We start from the raw sequence: 19133 nt of genomic DNA, 5'->3' as shown, positions 1-19133 counted from the left end.
AAGAATACAGGTAGGAGGGGTAGCACAGGGGTTTGAGCCTAGAGTCAGGGAAGGGAAGATTCCAAATATTTGTGTGACTTTGGACAAGTCACTTAACCTCTATCTGTCTCAGTTTCCTCATTTGTAAAATGAGGCTAATAATAGCAGCCATCTCCCAGGGTGGTTGTAAGGATCAAATGAGAATGTATTTGTAAAATGCATAGCAGAGTACCTGGCATATAGAAATGCTAGCAATTATTATTATTAATATTATTAACATATTACAATCAGAAAAATAAATTCAATGCTTCACGAGATTGCTTTGAGAATCAAATGTGGCAATAGATGTGAAAATGAATTGAATATGGTACAAGCGTTAAAACTACGTAAAATGTTATATAACACTGTATCATATAAATGTAGGAAGAAGAAAAAGTTCTCCTGAGTAACACTTTTATTAACCTAGTCTAATTTTCTATTGGCATTTTATTATTTGTTAAATACTTAAATTTCCATCTTTGAGTCAATATTAAGTATTTGGTTCCAAGGCAGAAGAGGGCTAAGGGCTAGGCAATGGGGGATATAAGTGACTGACCCAGGGTCACACAACTAGGAAGTGTCTGAGGCCAGATTTGAACTCTAGGCCTGGTTTTCAAACCACCGAACCACCTAGCTGTCCCACTATTGGTATTTTAAGTAATAAAATTACATTTCTTTATAAGCATCCTATATATAATTCAAGACTGCAGAAATCCAAACTGTATTCTCCATCCCTCCCCTCAATCGAAATGATTTGGGGTTGGGGTTTTTTTGTTTCTTTTTTTTAATGAACTGTAATGGGAATTTGGCTAATATTCAAGATATCCTTACAGAGGATGGAGGAAACAAAAATTCAATTTGATTATTGTACATTTGTAGCTCAAGAAAGAGAGAAGGGGAAAAAGGGAAGGGAAAAAATGAGTGGGAAATTATACCGATGTATTCAGGTAAGTCTCCCTTGACTGGAGCAAGTGAGTGAGTCTCCTGGCCAATGGATCAAAGCCCTACTCACCTCCGTATCTGTATGTGCACTTTTCTCTTTCAGCCTATCCTGTCATCCAGACGGCCACGCTGAGAGTTCCACTGAGGCACTGCTGTCCAGAAGAGACTTTGCAATGGATGAGGTTAGAGTCAAGAAGGTCTTCCCAAATTGGTTGCTAGTATAGGGATTTGATGAGTGAAAAAAGGGAAAGAAAAGTATTCATAGATGGGGAAAATGGGCAGAGATGGCTTCCTATTTTATGCAGATCCTTAGGGCACCAAAGGCCCAAGGACTGACTTATGAAGGCCCATATCTCTCCTAGGAGAGATATATTTCCCTGGCAAGGAAAATGGCCTTAAAAAACAAATGATCTTTGTTAGGGGAAAAAGAGCACTTTGTTTGGGGCACTTAGCAAATAAGATGAAATTAATTTTTTTTTTTTACTTCCCAAGTAAATCAGGAGGCTTTTGGGTGGTTTTTTAAAAGCTGTAAATTCTTGATGTCTGTTTACAAAGCTGTTTGTTACCTGAATTAAGTGAAATGGGAAAATATTATTTCCTTCTTATCACTTATTGTGAGGTACAACAGCTAGGTGGTGCTGCAGTGGAGAGCACTGGCCCTGAATTCAAGAAGACTCATTTTTGTGAGTTCAAATCCAGCCCCAGATATTTAACCCTGTTTTCCTCAACTACTTATCTGTAAAATGAGCTGGAGAAGGAAACGGTGAACCACTCTAGTATCTTTGCCAAGAAAACCCCAAATGGGGTCAGGAAGTGTTGGACACAACTGAACAACAACAACAGACAACTTAAGATGCTTCCAATTGAGAATGTGTTCAGAAGATATCTGTATGGAAACAATTAATGTAATAGAAACAGCACTAAAGACCAGGATTTTGATTTCACCTAAACCACTAATTTTGTGAACTAGGGTAAAGCTTTTCATCTCTTAAGGCCTCATAAAATGAGAATCTGAAGTAAACTGAGCTTCTAGATTTCTTTTATCTGAGAAAATTCAGTGACTGTTTTTGATAATCCAAGATTGGTCACAGCTTGACCTCCTCCCACATGTCTGGTGCTTGTGGTCATTAATAAGAGAGTTATTACATCCACCAAAAGTTCTCTCTTCTGAAGAAGATTGAAGTGTCATGTTAGAGGAACAGAAAAGTAGGCCAGCATAGGAAGTAGAGTGCACAGAGGAGAATAAAGTTTAAGAAGAATGGAAGACAGATACTTCCTAGCTGTGTGACCCTGGGCAAATCACTTGATTCCCATTGTCTGCAGTATTGATTCTAAGATGGAAGGTAAGAGTTTTTAAAAAGAAGAGGAAAAGGGAAGAGGAAGAGAGAAGAGGAAGAGGAAGAAGAAGAGGAAGAGGATGAAGAAGAGGAAGAAGAAAATGAGGAAAGGTCAAAATTGTCAAGCAATGAAAAACAAAATTAGAAGCTACATAATTCTGGAAAATGGTTGGACAGTTATTCCATTTCTAGCATGGATCTTTATATTCTATAGCCTCAACGGGGACCTCACTACTTATAGGAAATCCTTTTACATTTCCTTAATTAACACACTAACCCACTAACCACAGTGGATCTTCCAGACCTTTTCATCCCTCCTCAGATGGCCCACAGCTTTGTCTCCTCACCATCTCAGCTCAGAACCCATGTGATATTTTACTGGAAAAAAAAAATTGAGGCTACTCACTGAGAAATTCATCTTCTTCACTCCTCTTCATCTTTCCTCTCTCATATATCTTTTCCCCTGTCTCAGAGGAAGAGATGACTCTTCTTGCCAAAGCCAACTTTTCTACAAGCACAAGGGATCCCATTCCATCTCATGAGCAGATTATCCCTAATTTCGTCCCTCTCCTCTCATTTATCTTCATTTTTTCCTTATCCACTGGCTGCTTCCTTACTACCTACAAACACACCCACAGCTCCCCCATCCTTTTAAAAATTGTCATTTAATCTGTCTCCACTAACTATTGTCCCATATCTCTTTTGCATTTTGTATCTAAACTCTTTCAGAAGGCTGCCAACAATAAGTGCTTCTACTGCCTCTCCTCCCTCTCCTTAACTCTACAGTCTGGTTTCCTAAACTGCTCCCTCCGAAGGCACCAATCTTCATCGCCAACCCCAATGGCCTATTCTCCATCCTCATCTTTTCTGACCTCTCTCTAGCCTTTGACAATTGCTGATCACCCTCTTCTCTCTAGCTTTTGGAGACGTTACTGCCTCCTACTCAACTGACTGCTCCTTCCCAGCCTCCCTTGCTGTATCCAGGTCAAGCCAGCGTACTGCGGGTGTCCTTCAGAACTGTGCCTGGTTCTCTTCTCCCTCTGTGATTTCACTTGGTGATCTATCTCATCAGTTCCCATTGTATTCAACCATCCTCTCCCATTAATGATTCTCACATTTAACTAGCTTTAACCTCTTGGATGACCTCTAGCATATTTTCCTATTAGATATTTCAAACTGAATGTCTAATGATAATATAATAATAATAATAATAATAGCTAACATTTACAGAGCACTTACTATGAAGCACTTAACAATTATCTCATTTCATTTTCTCAACAACCCTGGGAGGTTAAGTGCTGTTATTGTCCCCATTTTACAGATGAGGAAACAGGGGCGAAAAGAAACTAATGACTTGCCCAGAGTCACATAGTTAGAAAGTATCTGAGGCCACATTCCAGACCTGGCACTCTATATCCACTACCCCACCTCACTTAGACTCCAAGTGCCCCAAACTAAACTCATTCTCTTTCCCCTTTAGGAGTCTCCACTTCTGATCTTCCTTATTACTGTTACACTCCCAGTCTCCTGGGCATCCTCATCAGCTCTTTACAATCTCCCTACTCCCTGTATACAGCTGATTTTACCTTCATAACATCTCTCAAATATGCTAATTATACCTAGACTAACGCTATGCCTACTGGTTGGCTTCCTTGGCACAAGTCTCTCCCCTCACACATCGTGCACTCTTTTGTCAAAGTAATCTTCCTAAAACACAGTTCGTCCCATGTGACCCCCCCCCCACTCAATAAACTCCAGAGACTTCCTGTTACCTCCAGGATCAAAACCAAAATCTTTTATTTGGTGTTCAAAGCCTTTCGTCACCTAGCCTTCTTTTTTTTTTTTTTTTTAAACCCTTGTACTTCGGTGTATTGTCTCATAGGTGGAAGAGTGGTAAGGGTGGGCAATGGGGGTCAAGTGACTTGCCCAGGATCACACAGCTGGGAAGTGGCTGAGGCCGGGTTTGAACCTAGGACCTCCTGTCTCTAGGCCTGACTCTCACTCCACTGAGCTACCCAGCTGCCCCTACCTAGCCTTCTTATACTGGAGAGCCCCTGCCCCATATTCTTTGATCCGGTGGCAATAGTTTTGCTTGGCTACTTGAAAATTCATTTCAAGAATTTTGTTTTTCTTCTTTTGCATGGTGGGGAGGGCATGAAAGGGATAAAAAGTAGATTTTTATTCTCTGGGAAAAAAAAATGTTTAATTTTTAAAAAATCTAGTAGTGGAGACAAACATCCTTTAAGTGTAGACCAGCATCCTGCAGATCTCCAGGAGATGACACTAGAGGGAGCCAAAAGCCAGACAGGTAAAAGAGGTTCAGCGCTATTTCAATGGTCTGGTAGAGCTATCGCTTGGGACTTAGCCCCCCTAACCTGGGTCTCTGAGAGGGAAGAGAGTACCTAGCAATGCCCACCTGCCATGGGGATCTCCAAGATCCAAGAGTCTATTATACTCAGTGTTCCTCTCAAAGCTACTTTAGGAGATAAGGCCAGCTCCTGGTGGGTGACTGCCCAAGATGGGAGACAGTGCCTGGGAAGGGGTAGAGTGTTTCATTTAGTAGAGGCAAACCAGTACTTTCAGAAAGTCCAAGGCAGGTACCTTCTTTGATATGCAGTAGGAGGCTCTCAGGGGATGGTGGCAATTCCGTGTTGGTGACTGGGAAAGGGGGAAAAAGATCAGAGAGTGGGCTAAAGTTAGCACTCATGCTGGGAGATGAAAGCAAAAGCTAAGGATTGTGTCAAAGACGAGATGAAGACCAGAATGGCAATAGAGAAGTAGCAGAGGAAACAAGGCAGAGCCGCCTCTCCAGCCAGAGATAGGCAAGGTTGTTGAAAAATAAAAAAGGAGATACAGAAACATAGAAATGAAAATACACTTGAGCAAGTAGAAGGAGCTAAATAATGAGTTCTTGAGCAAATGAGGCATAAAAGTAATAAAAAAAAAAAGATAAAAATTACAAGTGCTTTTGATTCCATAAAATTGTAAAGTTTTTGTACAAACACAATCAATGCATTTAATGTTAGGAAAGAAATCAGTTATAATTATAATTATTAATTGTGCATCTCTTTCCAACATATTATTGTTTCTTCTTCCTCTTTTTTTTTAAACCCTCACCTTTCATCTTGGAGTCAATACTGTGTATTGGCTCCAAGGCAGAAGAGTGGTAAGGGTAGGCAATGGAGGTCAAGTGACTTGCCCAGGGTCACACAGCTGGGAAGTGTCTGAGGCCAGATTTGAACTTAGGACTTCCCCTCTCTAGCCCTGGTTCTCAATCCACTAAGCTACAGCTGCCCCCTTCTTCTTTTTTTTTTTTTTTTTAATGCCCCTGGCTCTTTATAAAAGGAATGTGGTTGTTACCATTCATCTGTAAGTGAAATGGTCCAAGTCCCTCTTCTTTTCATTTATCCCAGAATCTGATCAATGCTTACACTTCCTTCTACTTTCCTCAAACAACTCCCTCCATTCTCCCTGTCCACTGAATTTTCCCATTTAATTTAATTTATTTTTACACCAAATTCTTTGTATGGGTAAATGGATTCAACCTTCTTTTGGGTGGTTGAAATAAAAGGGAGCTTCATGAGATGTCTACTCTCTTCACCCTTTCCCCTGTTTCTGTACTCTATTTATATACCCTTCAAGCCACCAAAGAAAAGGAGGAAAAAAAGCTTGTCATAAATAAGCTTAGTCAATAAAATGACTCCACCCTGTGATCATGCCCAGAATATGTCTCTGTTCCTTGAGTCTGTTCACATTTTGTCAGGAGGACAGAGGTAACATGCTTTTTGCTAGGTCTTCTGAAGACATGGTCCGCATCGTTTTCTTTACAGCGCCATTGTCCAAATTGTTTTCCTGCCCACTTTACTTTTTGTCAGTTCATATTACCCAGGATTCTATGAAATTGTCACTTTCATTATTCCTTATATTCTCCACATATAATAATATTCTATTGCGTTCATCCATCCCCCAAATGTCTTAAGAATCAGACTAAGGGGGGCAGCAAGGTAGTTGTGAACAAGACAGATAGAATGCTAGGGCTGGTGTCCTCAAATCTGGCCTCAGGTACTTCCCAGCTATGACCCTGGGCAAGTCACTTAATTCTGATTGCCTAGTGCTTGCTGCTCCTCTGCCTTAGAACCAATATACAGTATTCTAAAATGGAAGGTAAGGGTTTAAAAATGCTACACAGGCAAATTTCCACTACCCTCGCTTCTGCCCTTCAGTGTCCTTGTGTCTTGTCCTCTAGATAACCATAGGACACAGGCTTTGTGCTCTCGGATAGTGGCCTGTAAGGCTACTCGCCATTCTCCAACACACTTCATCATTCAGTGAGAGAGTGAGTAAGGATTGAGTAATCCTTTTCTGAACTCTCCTACTCTTCCAGTTTCCTAAGTACTCAGCCTCCTCCTAATCCTTCATGCCTTACTCAACTGCAATAGTTTTCTTCAAACTTTTCAATAATCTTTTTAAATTATCACATCTAATGGGCTTTTCTCCATCTTCATTTTTCTTGACTTTTCTACAGCAATTGACACCATAGAACACCTCCCTCTGGATTCTTTATTCCGTGTGTTGCTTTAACATTGCTCTTTAGATACTCCTATCTGAGCACTCAGTTTCCTTTGCTCATTTATCATCCATATTATGCCCTAATCTGTGACCCCTATGGCTCCCTCCTGGACCCTTCCTTCTTTCATCTCACTGGTGATCTCACCCGCTCCCATTAGTTCAGTTATCATCTCTGTGCAGAGATTCCCAGATCTATTTATCTAGCCCTGGTTTCTCTCTTCAGCACCGGCCTTATATCAACACCTCTATTTTGGATATTTAAAACTAGATGTCATAATCATCTCAAACTCAACGTGTCCAAATCAGAACTCATCTTTCCCCCCAAACCATCCTTTTTTCTCAATTTCCCTATTATTGTTGAAGGTATTACTATCCTCATTCATTCCCATCATCCTTTAACTGTTACAATATTTCTCACTCAAAACCCCTTCTCTGTACTTATACAACCAGTACTCTCTCCCTTCATCACCTCAGACTATTATAATAGTTTCCTTATTGTCCTACATGACTTGTCTTCCCCTACTCCCATTCACCTTCCATTTAGCTGCCAAACTGATTTTCTGAAAGTACAAGTATTACCACTTACGTCCTCAAAAAACTCCAATATTCCCTAAATATAGGATCAAATATTTTATCTTCATCTGATTCTCAAAATTTTTTTCATTTTCATGTTTATAATATACTCAACTATTTATGTGCTAAAATGTGCATTTAATTTATGAATAAGCAAATTACATGTATCATGGGTTCAACATAACAGATGACAATAGAAAAGATGTCTAGAGTCCGTTGGCAGAGATTACTGTTACTGTGTAATCTAGAATGTGAGTGGAGAAATCTGGGGCCACTCTCCTTAGCACGCTGTGTTCTTGGAGTATCAGAGTGCGAAGAAGGAGAAAGCACCATGCAGGGGAACAGATTGCAGGGTCTTGGCAATCAAAGCAAGATGGCCTGATGCTGAGAGTGCTTTGTCTGCCCAGCTTTCATATGATCGACAGTGAGGATGACAGTGGGCTGTGGGTGCTCCGTATTTCAGGCTGGGATCAAACACCTCTTCATCTCCCTTCTATGCCTTTCCTTGTGGGTAGATCCTGAAACTTGTTGAGGTCTTCTTTCTGACTGCGGTCTATTCGGATGCATGTTGGTAGATCAACTCAGCAAAGGAGAGGAGAGTTTCTTCTTCTCCTTTAGTTTTTTGAAGCATGTCATATCAGAGTTCTCTGCTGTGAAGTTCCAGAGAAAAAAGAGCTTTCCAGCTAGGACATGAACTTCCCTGTAGATGACCTTTGCATCCTGAAAAGGAGGGACTAGGAATAGCACGTTGAGCATTGAAGATGAAATAATTGTGACATAAAATTGTCATAATTTTTTGTGACATAAAAATTTATGACATAAATTGTGACACAAAAATAATTGTGACGAAAATGTTGGAAACAGGAAAAAAAGTGTTCAAAAGTTGTTCAACAAGTTTTTTTATTGCTAGGTGGATGTGGTAAAAAAAATTTGGAGACCACTGGGCTTTGCAGCAAGAAATGAAAGCCTGAATCAGGGTAGCTGAGGAAAAAGTGAGAAAAAGAGAACATAAATGTGAGACTTGGCAGTTGATTGAATGTGAAGGCTAAAGAAAAGGGAAGGATCTGAGATTAAAGACTTCTGTGACCCTGAGAATGGTGGTTCCATCAATAGAACTAGATAAGTTAGAAGGAGAGGGAAGGCATGCTGTTGATATTTTTCCTTGATAGGGTATAGGTTAGTGCTAGGCGTTAAGGAAGAAGGCAAAGAAATATAGTAGCCTGTGCTAACTAGAGATTATACAAGCTGGGACCTAAAAAACCTTTCTGGCACCCAAATGATTTCATTGTATTGTGTAAAGAGAACCCCTTCTTTCCAGGATCATGAACTTTCTGCTCGTCCGAGCACGATCCTGGGAGGACAATATATATTGAGTGAGCTCGACAGATCCAACTGTCTGAGAACTTATACAATTTGTCCTCAAACTCAAAAACTGCCCCAGTGCCTGACCAGTTTCTGTGTTGCTCCCAGGACAATCGACAGACCAGCTTGCTGTTTTACAACTTCCTACAATGTTCCAGTAATTCCTTTTTCCAAACGGAGCTGAAGGAGCTGGGCCAGGAGCTGAACTGGCCACCCAGGGTGTTCCATATTCAAAATACTGGTTTCAAGGACAACTATGAGCTACAGACAGATGGCAATCGGAGCTGCCATTTTTCGACATCCAGAGAAGAGGAGGAAGGTAAGCTTCTTGCTCTGTCCCTCTTTTTTCAGGCTGCTCAGAGAGCAGCTGAGTTCCTGATCATCTGTTCTGCAAAACTTTGCCCCACATTTGTATGACATTTTTTTCAAACATTTATTAATATTCATTTTTAACATGGTTACATGATTCATGCGCCTACTTTCCCCTTCACCCCCCGCACTCCCCCCACCCATGGCGGATGCACATTTCCACTAGTTTTGTCATGTGTCCTTGATCAAGACCTATTTCCCAATTGTTGGTGGTTGCATTGGGGTGGTAGTTTCGAGTCCACACCCTCAATCATGTCCACCCCGACCCATGCGTTCAAGCAGTTGTTTTTCTTATATGTTTCCTCTCCTGCAGCGTATGACATTTTTGCATACATTTCTTTCTTGGAAGCCACAAGAACTCTGATTGAAAAAGGGGACAGGTATTATTCCTATTTTGTAGATGAGGAAAGAGTCCCAGGAAGGTTAACCGACATGTATAAGCTGTCTGAGAGCAGGACTTGTTTCATGCTTTGTATTTAAATGTCTAGCACAGTTCATGGCATACAGGAGGTGCTGACCAAATACTTACGGGCTAAATACATAGTTATAGCCAGTGAGAGGGGCCGCTAGGTGGTGCAGTGGAGAGAGCCCCAGGCATGGAGTCAGGAAGAGGGGAATTCAAATTTGGCCTCAGACTCTACTTCTGAGACCCTGGGCAGGTCACTTAACCCTATCATTCCTTATGGTTTGTTTTTTTTTTTATAACTTCATAAATTTTACAATTTTATAAACTTTATAATTTTATAACTTTTGTTGTAATTTGTAACAATTATTCCTTATCTGTAAAATGGGCTAGAGAAGGAAATGGCAAACTACTTTAGTACCACTGCCAAGAAAACCCCAAATGGAATCATAAGACATGACTTTGTTTTTTTCTCTTCTGTGTGGCTACAAATCTGACTCCTAAAGTCAAGCTTGGCCCAGGGTATACTTGGAAAGGGCTTGGTGGAGTTGATGCCTGTCTTCACCAGTCCTATTTCTGATCTGGTGAGGTAGATAGGAATCTGCTGTCATGAGGGAGACAGCCAGAAATGCTTGGGAAGTCATGTGAAAGGGACATGGAAAGAAAAGGGATGGGGTGGAGATGGGAGGAAAAAATGCTTATACACCCCAAGACTGATATGCTGGGAGAAGCTGGACTTAGCCTGCATCAGGAGTCAGGATGAGAAATCCATATTGCACTTCTCCCCAGACATTCGAAATGCGAGGATTTCCTCTTCTACTTTCCCCACCTGATGTTAAGCATACGATCCTCCCTCGTTTTGGGAAGAGGTTCCCTTTCCTAGTCTCGTTTCTTTTCCTGAACCTTCCTCACATTTAGGTCATTTCCGTAGACCTCATACCCTTCATTTGGGCTCCTAAATTGATACCCAACCCTGCTGAGAGTCCTGACAACTTCTTCCTGGGTCTTATCCTTTGTGCAATGGTGCGGAGGACACAGAAAGAGGGAGCTGAGTCTGTTACAAACAGGGAAAGCTTTTTGTGGATGGCAAAACTGTCTTTCTCATTTGGCTTTTTCCTATATGACTCTTTGTAGAATCTGATTCAGAAAGCCAAGAGGAAATTCTCCATCGCATAGCGGTGCAGCTTGCTGAGATTGGGGACAAGATAGAAAATAGCATCCAGCCCAGCGTGGTCGTTGAACTGGTCCAGCAGCTCAGAAATGTGAATCTCTCAGCTCAGGTAAGGGAATAAAAACCTTTATGTTCCTCAGTGAGAGCATTCCATCTGTTTGCCATGATTAGTTCTAAGAAATCAAGATGGCCTTATGAGGCTTTGCTTATTAATCTTCCAATGAACCAGCCTGTACTGCCTACATTCTGTTGGTGGGTCATACTTGAGATCGAGAGTAGGAAAGATGGACTATTCCTTCAGCTGATCCTCATGGAACTTAGGATCTAATGACCCTTCACTATCTTAGTTGCCTTTTTTTTGGGGGGGGGGATGGTCCCAGTTTATCAATATCTTTCCCCATATGGGGCCTCTAAAATAGAACCCTTTAATCTAGATATAGTCTTACTCAGGCAAACAATAGCAAAGCTGTTACTTCTCAGAGTAATAAAAATAACTACATTATTAATAGCCAATATTTATATACTATTTACTGTGTGCCAGGCACTGTGCTAAGCATTTTATAAACATTATCTTAAATGAACTCTGAATACCGTGGCACTTAGTATGGTCTAAATCCAGCATTAATGTTTCTGTCTGCTATTTCAAACTGTTGGTTCATACTGAGCTATCAAGACACTAAAACTCTGAGATAGTTTGTAAATGAACTTTTACTGAGGCATGAGTTCTTTCCCCCATCCCATTTCGTATTTTGAAGATGACTTCTTGAACCCAAGTGTAAGTTTTTACATTTGTATTTATTAAATTTCATCTTCTAATTATTCCAAGATTCCAGTCATCCAGTATTTAGTTACCCCATCCTAGCTTCGTTACCTGCAAATTTGATAGAAATGCCATCAGTTCCCTTTTCCAAAACATTGTTGAGAAGTGTGAAACAGCACATGGCCCAAGAGACGTCCCTGGGGCACTCCAGTAGAAACGTTTCTCTGTGCTGACCTCACACCACTCTTTAGGACCGACTAGCTGACCAGCTCTGCCGCCACGGATCTATGTTGCCACCTGGCACTCATCTTTCCATTTCCCCGCAAGAATAGCACTGAGGCTTTGGTGCCTTTACATTCATAATGCCCTATTGTAGCAAGCTAGTAACCCCGCCATCCCTTTTCTTGATTAAGTCATGCTGGCTCTGTTTTGATCATTTCTTCCTTTTTTAGTTTTTTTACTAATCATTCCCACAATAATAGAGTTTTGCCAGAAATTAAAATAAAGCTCAGTGGCCTATAGAGTTCACAGAGTTTTGCCTTTTTGGAAAATCTAACCATTTGCCTTTTTTCCATCTTGCAGTACCTCTCCTACTCTCTGCAGTCTTTCAGAGATCACTGATAGCAACTCAGTTATCACTTCTGTCATGTGTTCAGTTTAGCAGAGATGCACATTATTGGTTGACCTGAACTCAGCAGGAGCAGCCTCAGTGATCTCTTACTCATCTTGGCCACTTTTATCGTAGTTATCTCAGTGGATTCTAACAACAACCCTAGGAGGTGGGAGCTATTAGTACCCCCATTTTACAGGTGAGGAAACCGAGGCTGAGAATGATTAGGTGAGTTGCCCAGTGAAGTATCTGAGGCTGGATTTGAACTCAGGTCTTTTTGACTACAAGCTTAACTCTTTTACCCACTGGGCCACCTTGCTGGAAGAACAGGCAGATGCAAACTCAGTTATCGTCATCCTTCATCCATTCTCTAAGTCTGTGATCTATGATCTCAGGAAGGCAGGCTGCTCAGCTTGGGTAGAAATAAATCTGCTTAGAACCACCTTCCCAGAAAGAAGCTCCTCTTAATTAATTAATTAATTAATTAATTAATTAGTTTTTTAAGGCCTTACCTTCCATCTTGGAGTCAATACTGTGTATATGTATGTGTGTATATATATATGTATATATATATATATATACATATATANAGAGAGAGAGAGAGAGAGAGAGAGAGAAAGAGAGAGAGAGCGAGAGCGCTATTATAATCGTTGCTAGCCCTAGCCATGGATCTGAAAGGTGCCTGCTCTTCATTCTCCTTACTTTTTTATGTGACCTCCAGATGGAGAACTCATGAACTTAGAGCAGATTTTGAAGCATGATGTTTTTTCTTTCTTGGATATGGCTAATGCAGAAAATTATTTCGTATGACTCTATACATCTGTAATGGATTTTGTTTTTCTGACCTTTTCAATAAATGGGAGAGAAGGGAAAGAGAAAATTCAGAATTGAATATAAAATGAATAAATAAGTGGGAGTGTTGTTTTTTTTTTCATTCATTTATGTGCCCTACATTAAGGTAAACCATCTATTTGGAGCCAATTATGACATATTGCCTAAGATTTTGGTTAAAGGCTAATTTCTGTGAAATTGCTTTCCAGCTTTTTTGAGCTTCTTTTCCACTTTCTCACAACCTTTCATAGTCCTTGCTGTTTGGGGGAAGATAGGTGGCTCAGCAGATTGAGAGCTAGGTCTAGAAATGAGAAGTTCTGGGTTCAAATATGGCCTCAGACGCTTCTTAGCTGTGTGACCCTGGGCAAGTCATTTAACCCCCCCTTGCCTAGCCTATACCGTTTCTCCTGCCTTGGAATCAATACACAGTATTGATTCTAAGATGGGCAGTAAGGGTTTTTAAAAAATTAGTCCTTGCTATGATTGAAGTGCTCCGATTCTTGCTTTTTATTTATTTTTTTTATTTAGAATATTTTTCCAGATTCTTGCTTTTTAGATACCTATTCAGAATACTTGGTGCCTTCTTGAGGAAAACAATGTTGATTAAAGAAGTTCTTAACTTTTTTCTACCTTTCTTCTCTCTCCCTCAGGAAAAGAAAAAGTATCTGGCTGCCACTATGGAAAAAGTGATGAACATGCAAACAATTTCTGTGGACATTGGGCAAGAGAAGGCTACGCTGCTGTTAACAATGCTGTTGGCTAAAAAAGTTATGACTCATGCCCCACCCTTGTTCCGAAGCGTCTTTCAACTCACAGTAGATTACATTAATCAGAACCTCCGCACTTACATGAGGAACTTAACCGGAAATGTAAGCCAAAGATGTCACCTGTCTCAGAATGCTGTGGGTCATCTCACACTTCTCTGGGGACCCATTTTCATGAATCTCCTAAGAACTACAGAACCAAATGATAAGACAAACTCAGATTGTTCTCATTCCTTTAAAAAAGCAGCCTAGTTTCTTTTGCTTTAGAGCAGTGATTCCCAAAGTGGGCGCCACCGCCCCCTGGTGGGTGCTGCAGCAATCCAGGTGGGGTGGTGATGGCCACAGGTGCATTTGGGGGCGGTGAATAACTGTAAGGGGGCTGTGATAGTATGTGACAGGGGACGCTAAGTAATATTTTTTCTGGAAAGGGGGCAGTAGGCCAAAAAAGTTTGGGAACTACTGGTTTAGAGGAATGAATGCACAAATGATTGAATGAATGAAAACATATTTATTAAGCATTGACTATGTGGCAGACTAGCAATAGACGCTTATTAAAATCTTATATTTTAAGTGTTTGGGGTACAAAGAAAAGCAAAAACTGTTCCTGCACTCCTGATGGAGAAGTTGACATGTATTTAGGTTCCAGCAAGATAAATATAGAAATGGTGAAGAATAAGCTTGAGGAGGAATGTTATGGCAGCTGGAAGGGCCTAGGAAAACTCCCTTTCAGAAAGAATTTTTGAGCTAAATCCTGAAGGAAGCCAGGGATCCCAAAAAGTGGAGCTGAGGAAGGGCATGGAAGACAATCAGTTCAAAAATAGAAAACTGGAAGATGTCGTGGTCTATGCAAGGACCAGCCAATAGTCCATTAAAGTTGGATCTTGCAGTGATATAAGTGTAAGATTGGAAAGGTTGGAAGGGGCCAGGTTGTGCAGCTTGTGCTTTAAATGCCAAATATAGAACTTTCCATTGATCCTGGAAATAAAAGGAGGTGATTCAGTCAGACCCAGAACTAAATAGGTCCAAAACAGACTCATTATCTCTTCTCCCTAAGCCCTTCCCTCTCCTAAATTCCTTTTTACTTTTAAGGGCAAAGTCATCCTCCCAGTCCTTCAGGGCTGGGATTCATCCTGGACTCCTCCCTAACTCTTACCCCACCATATCCAAGCTGTTGCCAAGGCCTGTTGACTTTGCTTTTGCAACATCTCCCAAACACAGCCCTTCTCTCCTCTGACACTGCCATCCCTCAAGCTTAAGCCCTCATCATCTCCCACCTGCGTTACTACAATAGCCTCCTGGAGGGCCTGCCTCTCTCCAGTCTTTCCCCACTCCAGTCCATCATCCATGCAGTCACTGCAGTGATTTTACCGAAGCTAAAGGCCCATCTTGCTGCTTCCTCATCCCCACCTCACTGAATAAATTCCAGTGCCTTCCTTTCCTGCCTTGATAGCCTTCTTGCACCTTCCTCCCCACCCCGTACTCTTCAGTCCAATGACATCAGCCTCCTGACTGTTGCATCTCTTGAGTTTGGGCATTTTCTCTGGCTGTCCCCCATGCCTGGAAGCTCTCACTCCTCCATTCTGACTACTGATCTCCCTGACTTCCTTTAAGTCCCAACTAAAATCCCACTTTCTCCTGGATCTTAATTCCAGTGCTTTCCCTCTCTTATTCCTTCTTTATCCTGTACGTAGCTTATTTTGTATTGATTTGTTTGAATGTTGTCTCCCCCATTAGACTGTAAGCTCCTTGAGGATAGGAATCCTTTTGCCTCTTTTTATACCCCTAATGTTTAGCATGGTGCCCTATACCTAAGCTGATATATTTCATTCACTGATTGCCCTGTATTTTAGGAAAATCGCTTTGGCAACTGAGTGGAGAATGGACTAGAGCAGGGGTCGGCAACATATGGCTCTTTCTGCAGGAGCCATAAAGTCCATTTTTTTTTCAGGCGCTGTTACAGGAGCAGCACTGTGAGCACTGTACGGCTCTCATGAAATTACATTTAAAAAATGTGGCATTTATGGCTCTCACGGCCAAAAAGGTTGCCAACCCCTGGACTAGAGTAAGGAGAGACTCAAGGAAGGGAGGCCAATTAGGTCTAATAATCTTTCTGGTATTTTACTACCGAGATAGTGGCCATATGAGTGAAGAAAAGGGAATGTGTATAGATGTGGCGGATTTGGAAAGTACAAGATTTGTTGGCTCATGTGGGGAAAGACAATGGTATTGCTCTCATAAGGAACAGGAGAGCTGGAAATGGGACAGGGAGTTTGGGGACATGTTGTTTGAGATATCCACAGGAACTCTAGTTTGAGCTGTGTCTGGGAATCAACTGGCGATGTGGGAATGGAGCTCAGAAGAAAGGCTATTGCTAGATATAAAGATTGGGGAATGAATCAACTCTATGGATTTGATAACTTATAGGAGCTGGTTTGATCAAGTGAAATAAAGGAGGGACCGATTCTTGAAGGGCAGTCACTGATAAAGGGCTTGACATGGACACAATGGAGACTGAGGAGCATTCACAGAGGAGGAGAACCAAGAGAATCCGGTGACAAGAAAATCTAGAGAGGGAGAGTATCTAGGAATAGGTTATGGCCAAACAAAGGATGTAGAGGTCAAAAAGGATGACAGCTGAAAAAAGCCCATTTGATTTTTTTGGTCATTTAAAAATCACTGGTGACTTCAGAAAGGGCAGTTCCAGTTGAAGGAGAGTAGAAGCCAAGTTCCAGGGGGCTCAGAAGAGGGCAGGAAAAGGAGACACAGATTATCTGATGGGCTGTGTTAAGCTTACATTCTAAGAGAAGATAACACAAATAGGAGTGGCAGTGAGGGAAAGGACTTTTGGTCTAGGAAAGGAATCACCTTTCCAAAAGCAATGGTACATTGATTTAATTCTTGTGTTCAAAGCAGGTAGAAGTGTGTGGATGTGATGGGGAGGGATAAGGGAAGAGGAGAAAAGGCCAGTCTGAGAGAGGTTAGGTGTTTGGCATTTGCCAATCAAGACACTTCAGCCCATTTGAGAGTTTTAAAGTTGAGATGGGAATAATGATTGCTCAGACCAGTTCACGGACCACCTGTGTACAATATACTCACTTCCCTATTGATGGTTCTGGTAGCCTAATGAAAAAGAAAATTGATGCAAATAAACTCAGTTCTCAGGAAATAGGGCACTTTTAGAGGTTTGTTATCATCTGGGAAGGAATTGTGGGAAGTGATTTTGAATTGAAGTTCAAGGCTTCTCTCCCCTCTGACTTTTTGAGGTTTTTAGCAGCCATTTGTGTTATGATCAGAGACAAAATGGGAGCTGTGTAGAATAAGTAATGTGGTTTCTCAGGCCCCTACATGTGGAGGGTAGGTCAAGATGGCCAGGACCTTATTTAAAATTCTTTCACTTCCTGAAGAGTTAGTGTATTTTCAGATCTGGCTTCAGACACTTCCTAGGTGCATGACCCTGAGCAAGTCACTTAATCCTCCCTGCCTAGCCCTTACCACTCTTCTGCCTTGGAACCAATACACAGTATTGATTCTAAGATGGAAAGGAAGGGTTTAAAAAAATAGTGTATTTTAAAACCATGTATTTGAAAGCAAAGTAGAGAGGGGAAATTGAAAGGGAAAAGAACCTAAAGAATGATATAAAATCTTCCATGTGCCAGAGGACCTTTTTCCCATATTCAAGTCCCTGAAAATTTTCTGAGGCACCCACCCTTCTCATCTATTGCCAGAATTGCAGGCTATTTCCCAAGTTATGAATCAGTGCTGAAGTGACAAGTGGATACACCTTACTTGAGGACTTCATCTGAAAGGAAAGGTTCCGTGTATATCTGAATTATTTCCAAAGCAGTCATCCTGAGGGGTTTTACAGTTTCTGCGTGAACAAGCTGACTTCCCACCATTTCCTAATATTCACCAGTGATCTCTCAAATTAACTGCTCTGGGCTACCAACTGCATTTTCTATGATAACATCCATTTAAAGTAGAGCTAGGGTGTAATCAGCAATGTTAGACCCCAAAGGCCAAAGGAAATAGAGCTTTTAAGAGGTCTGCCAAATACCAGGCCTTGTGCCACTGCTTTCAGCAGCAAGCTCCCAAATGGTTGAGGGTTAAATGGGTATGTATGACCACAGTAGCTAAAAGATTACAGTGAAGAGCCTTAAGGTTTTTGATTATTGCCTGCTGCACCAAAGAAGCCGAGGGACGGTTTACTCAATAAATAAAAGTCTCCAAGTCAAAGTGCTTTAAAACTTTTAGTCTTACTAACAAACAACTGGCAGAGGTGATAGAGAACGGCTGTTAGGAGCGGCCAAGATATTTCTACACGCATTCCACGTGTATCAGTGTAGATCTAGGAAGCCTAAAAGGTGTGAAGGGAAACGAACTCATTCAGTCATATGGATTAGTTATCCTTAAGGAACAAGTGAGTTTGAAAATGTTATATTGACAGGGGTGTGAGATGCTATGGCTGTAGCAGCCATGTAGAAGGGGGGGCTTTCTCCTTTAGTGTGTGACATTTGGGAAAAAAATGTTAGCTGTGTCACTCTTACGTAGATCCCGTGGCATCTGGGGTCACACTAGTCATTATGGAACCTTAGAACACTAAGTGATGGAGTGCTAGCTGCTGGCTTTGGGGGCATTCAAATGGCAGCACAGCCACCTGCTGTGTCATCTTGGGTACCACATTGTAGGAGGAGGAGATTCAACTACCGGACCTCTGAGGTCTTGTTCTAGCTTAAAGGACTACTTCATTAGATTCGTTCTAACTCTTGTTTTTGTTCCTTTTTCTCTAGGAGACGGAATGAACGGATTTCCTTGCAAAGGTCATCTAATTTACCCAAACATTTGAAATGTTTAAAACTTGCTTTGGGGAAAGCAGGCCAGCTTCTGATGGAAGAGGAAAAACAAATATTTTTAGATGTTAGTCCACAAGAATAAAAACATTAGAAATAGAGACAGAAATGCCACGCTATTTGTTTTCCTATGTTTTTAAAAAAGCAAACAGAACTTTTAATTTGGTGACTTAGTGAAGAACAGAAGTGATTGTTCTCTGTACCCCTGAACAAAGAGCTCTCTCTGTTAGAATGCTAAGTCATCTGTTCTGAATTCCTGACCAGGCAGAGCTGCCTCAGAACCAAAGCTCTGTCATTCATTTCTTGACAGAGTAGAGCAGAGGTGTCAAATGCAGGGGCCACATTGGGACAGCAGCACTCCCAAGGGTGACCCAAACTAAAATGTACTTGGGAAATATTGAACTAAATAAAAAGACAGAACATAATTAATGTCAGTGATTCTAACTCAATAATGCTGCCCTGGGGGGGGGGGGATCCTTGTGTATGGTTTAATGACCCAATTTGGATTTGAGTTTGACACCACTGGCATAGTTAGACTTTGCTTTTATCCAGGTATCTATTGTTTACTCCCAAAAGA

The 19133-nt window shown here is 41.3% G+C and overlaps 1 protein-coding gene across 1 annotated transcript in view; it reads left to right on the top strand.

Moving 5' to 3' along the window:
* The window catches only part of BID (BH3 interacting domain death agonist), a 32726-nt gene extending 14061 nt beyond the window's left edge, over positions 1-18665 (top strand). Inside the window, exons 2-6 of the mRNA XM_044677537.1 lie at positions 1064-1142; positions 8910-9120; positions 10708-10853; positions 13596-13814; positions 18497-18665. Of these exons, the coding sequence (XP_044533472.1) occupies positions 1134-1142; positions 8910-9120; positions 10708-10853; positions 13596-13814; positions 18497-18508 (597 nt within the window). The 5' untranslated portion in view covers positions 1064-1133 and the 3' untranslated portion in view covers positions 18509-18665. The remainder of the gene's footprint in view (positions 1-1063; positions 1143-8909; positions 9121-10707; positions 10854-13595; positions 13815-18496) is intronic.
* Positions 18666-19133: the final 468 nt, after the last annotated feature.

This window comes from Gracilinanus agilis, chromosome 5 (genome assembly GCF_016433145.1).
Source record: "Gracilinanus agilis isolate LMUSP501 chromosome 5, AgileGrace, whole genome shotgun sequence".
Lineage (NCBI taxonomy): Eukaryota > Metazoa > Chordata > Mammalia > Didelphimorphia > Didelphidae > Gracilinanus > Gracilinanus agilis.
Note: the sequence above shows the minus strand (reverse complement) of the source record. Positions and strands in the feature narration are given on the sequence as shown.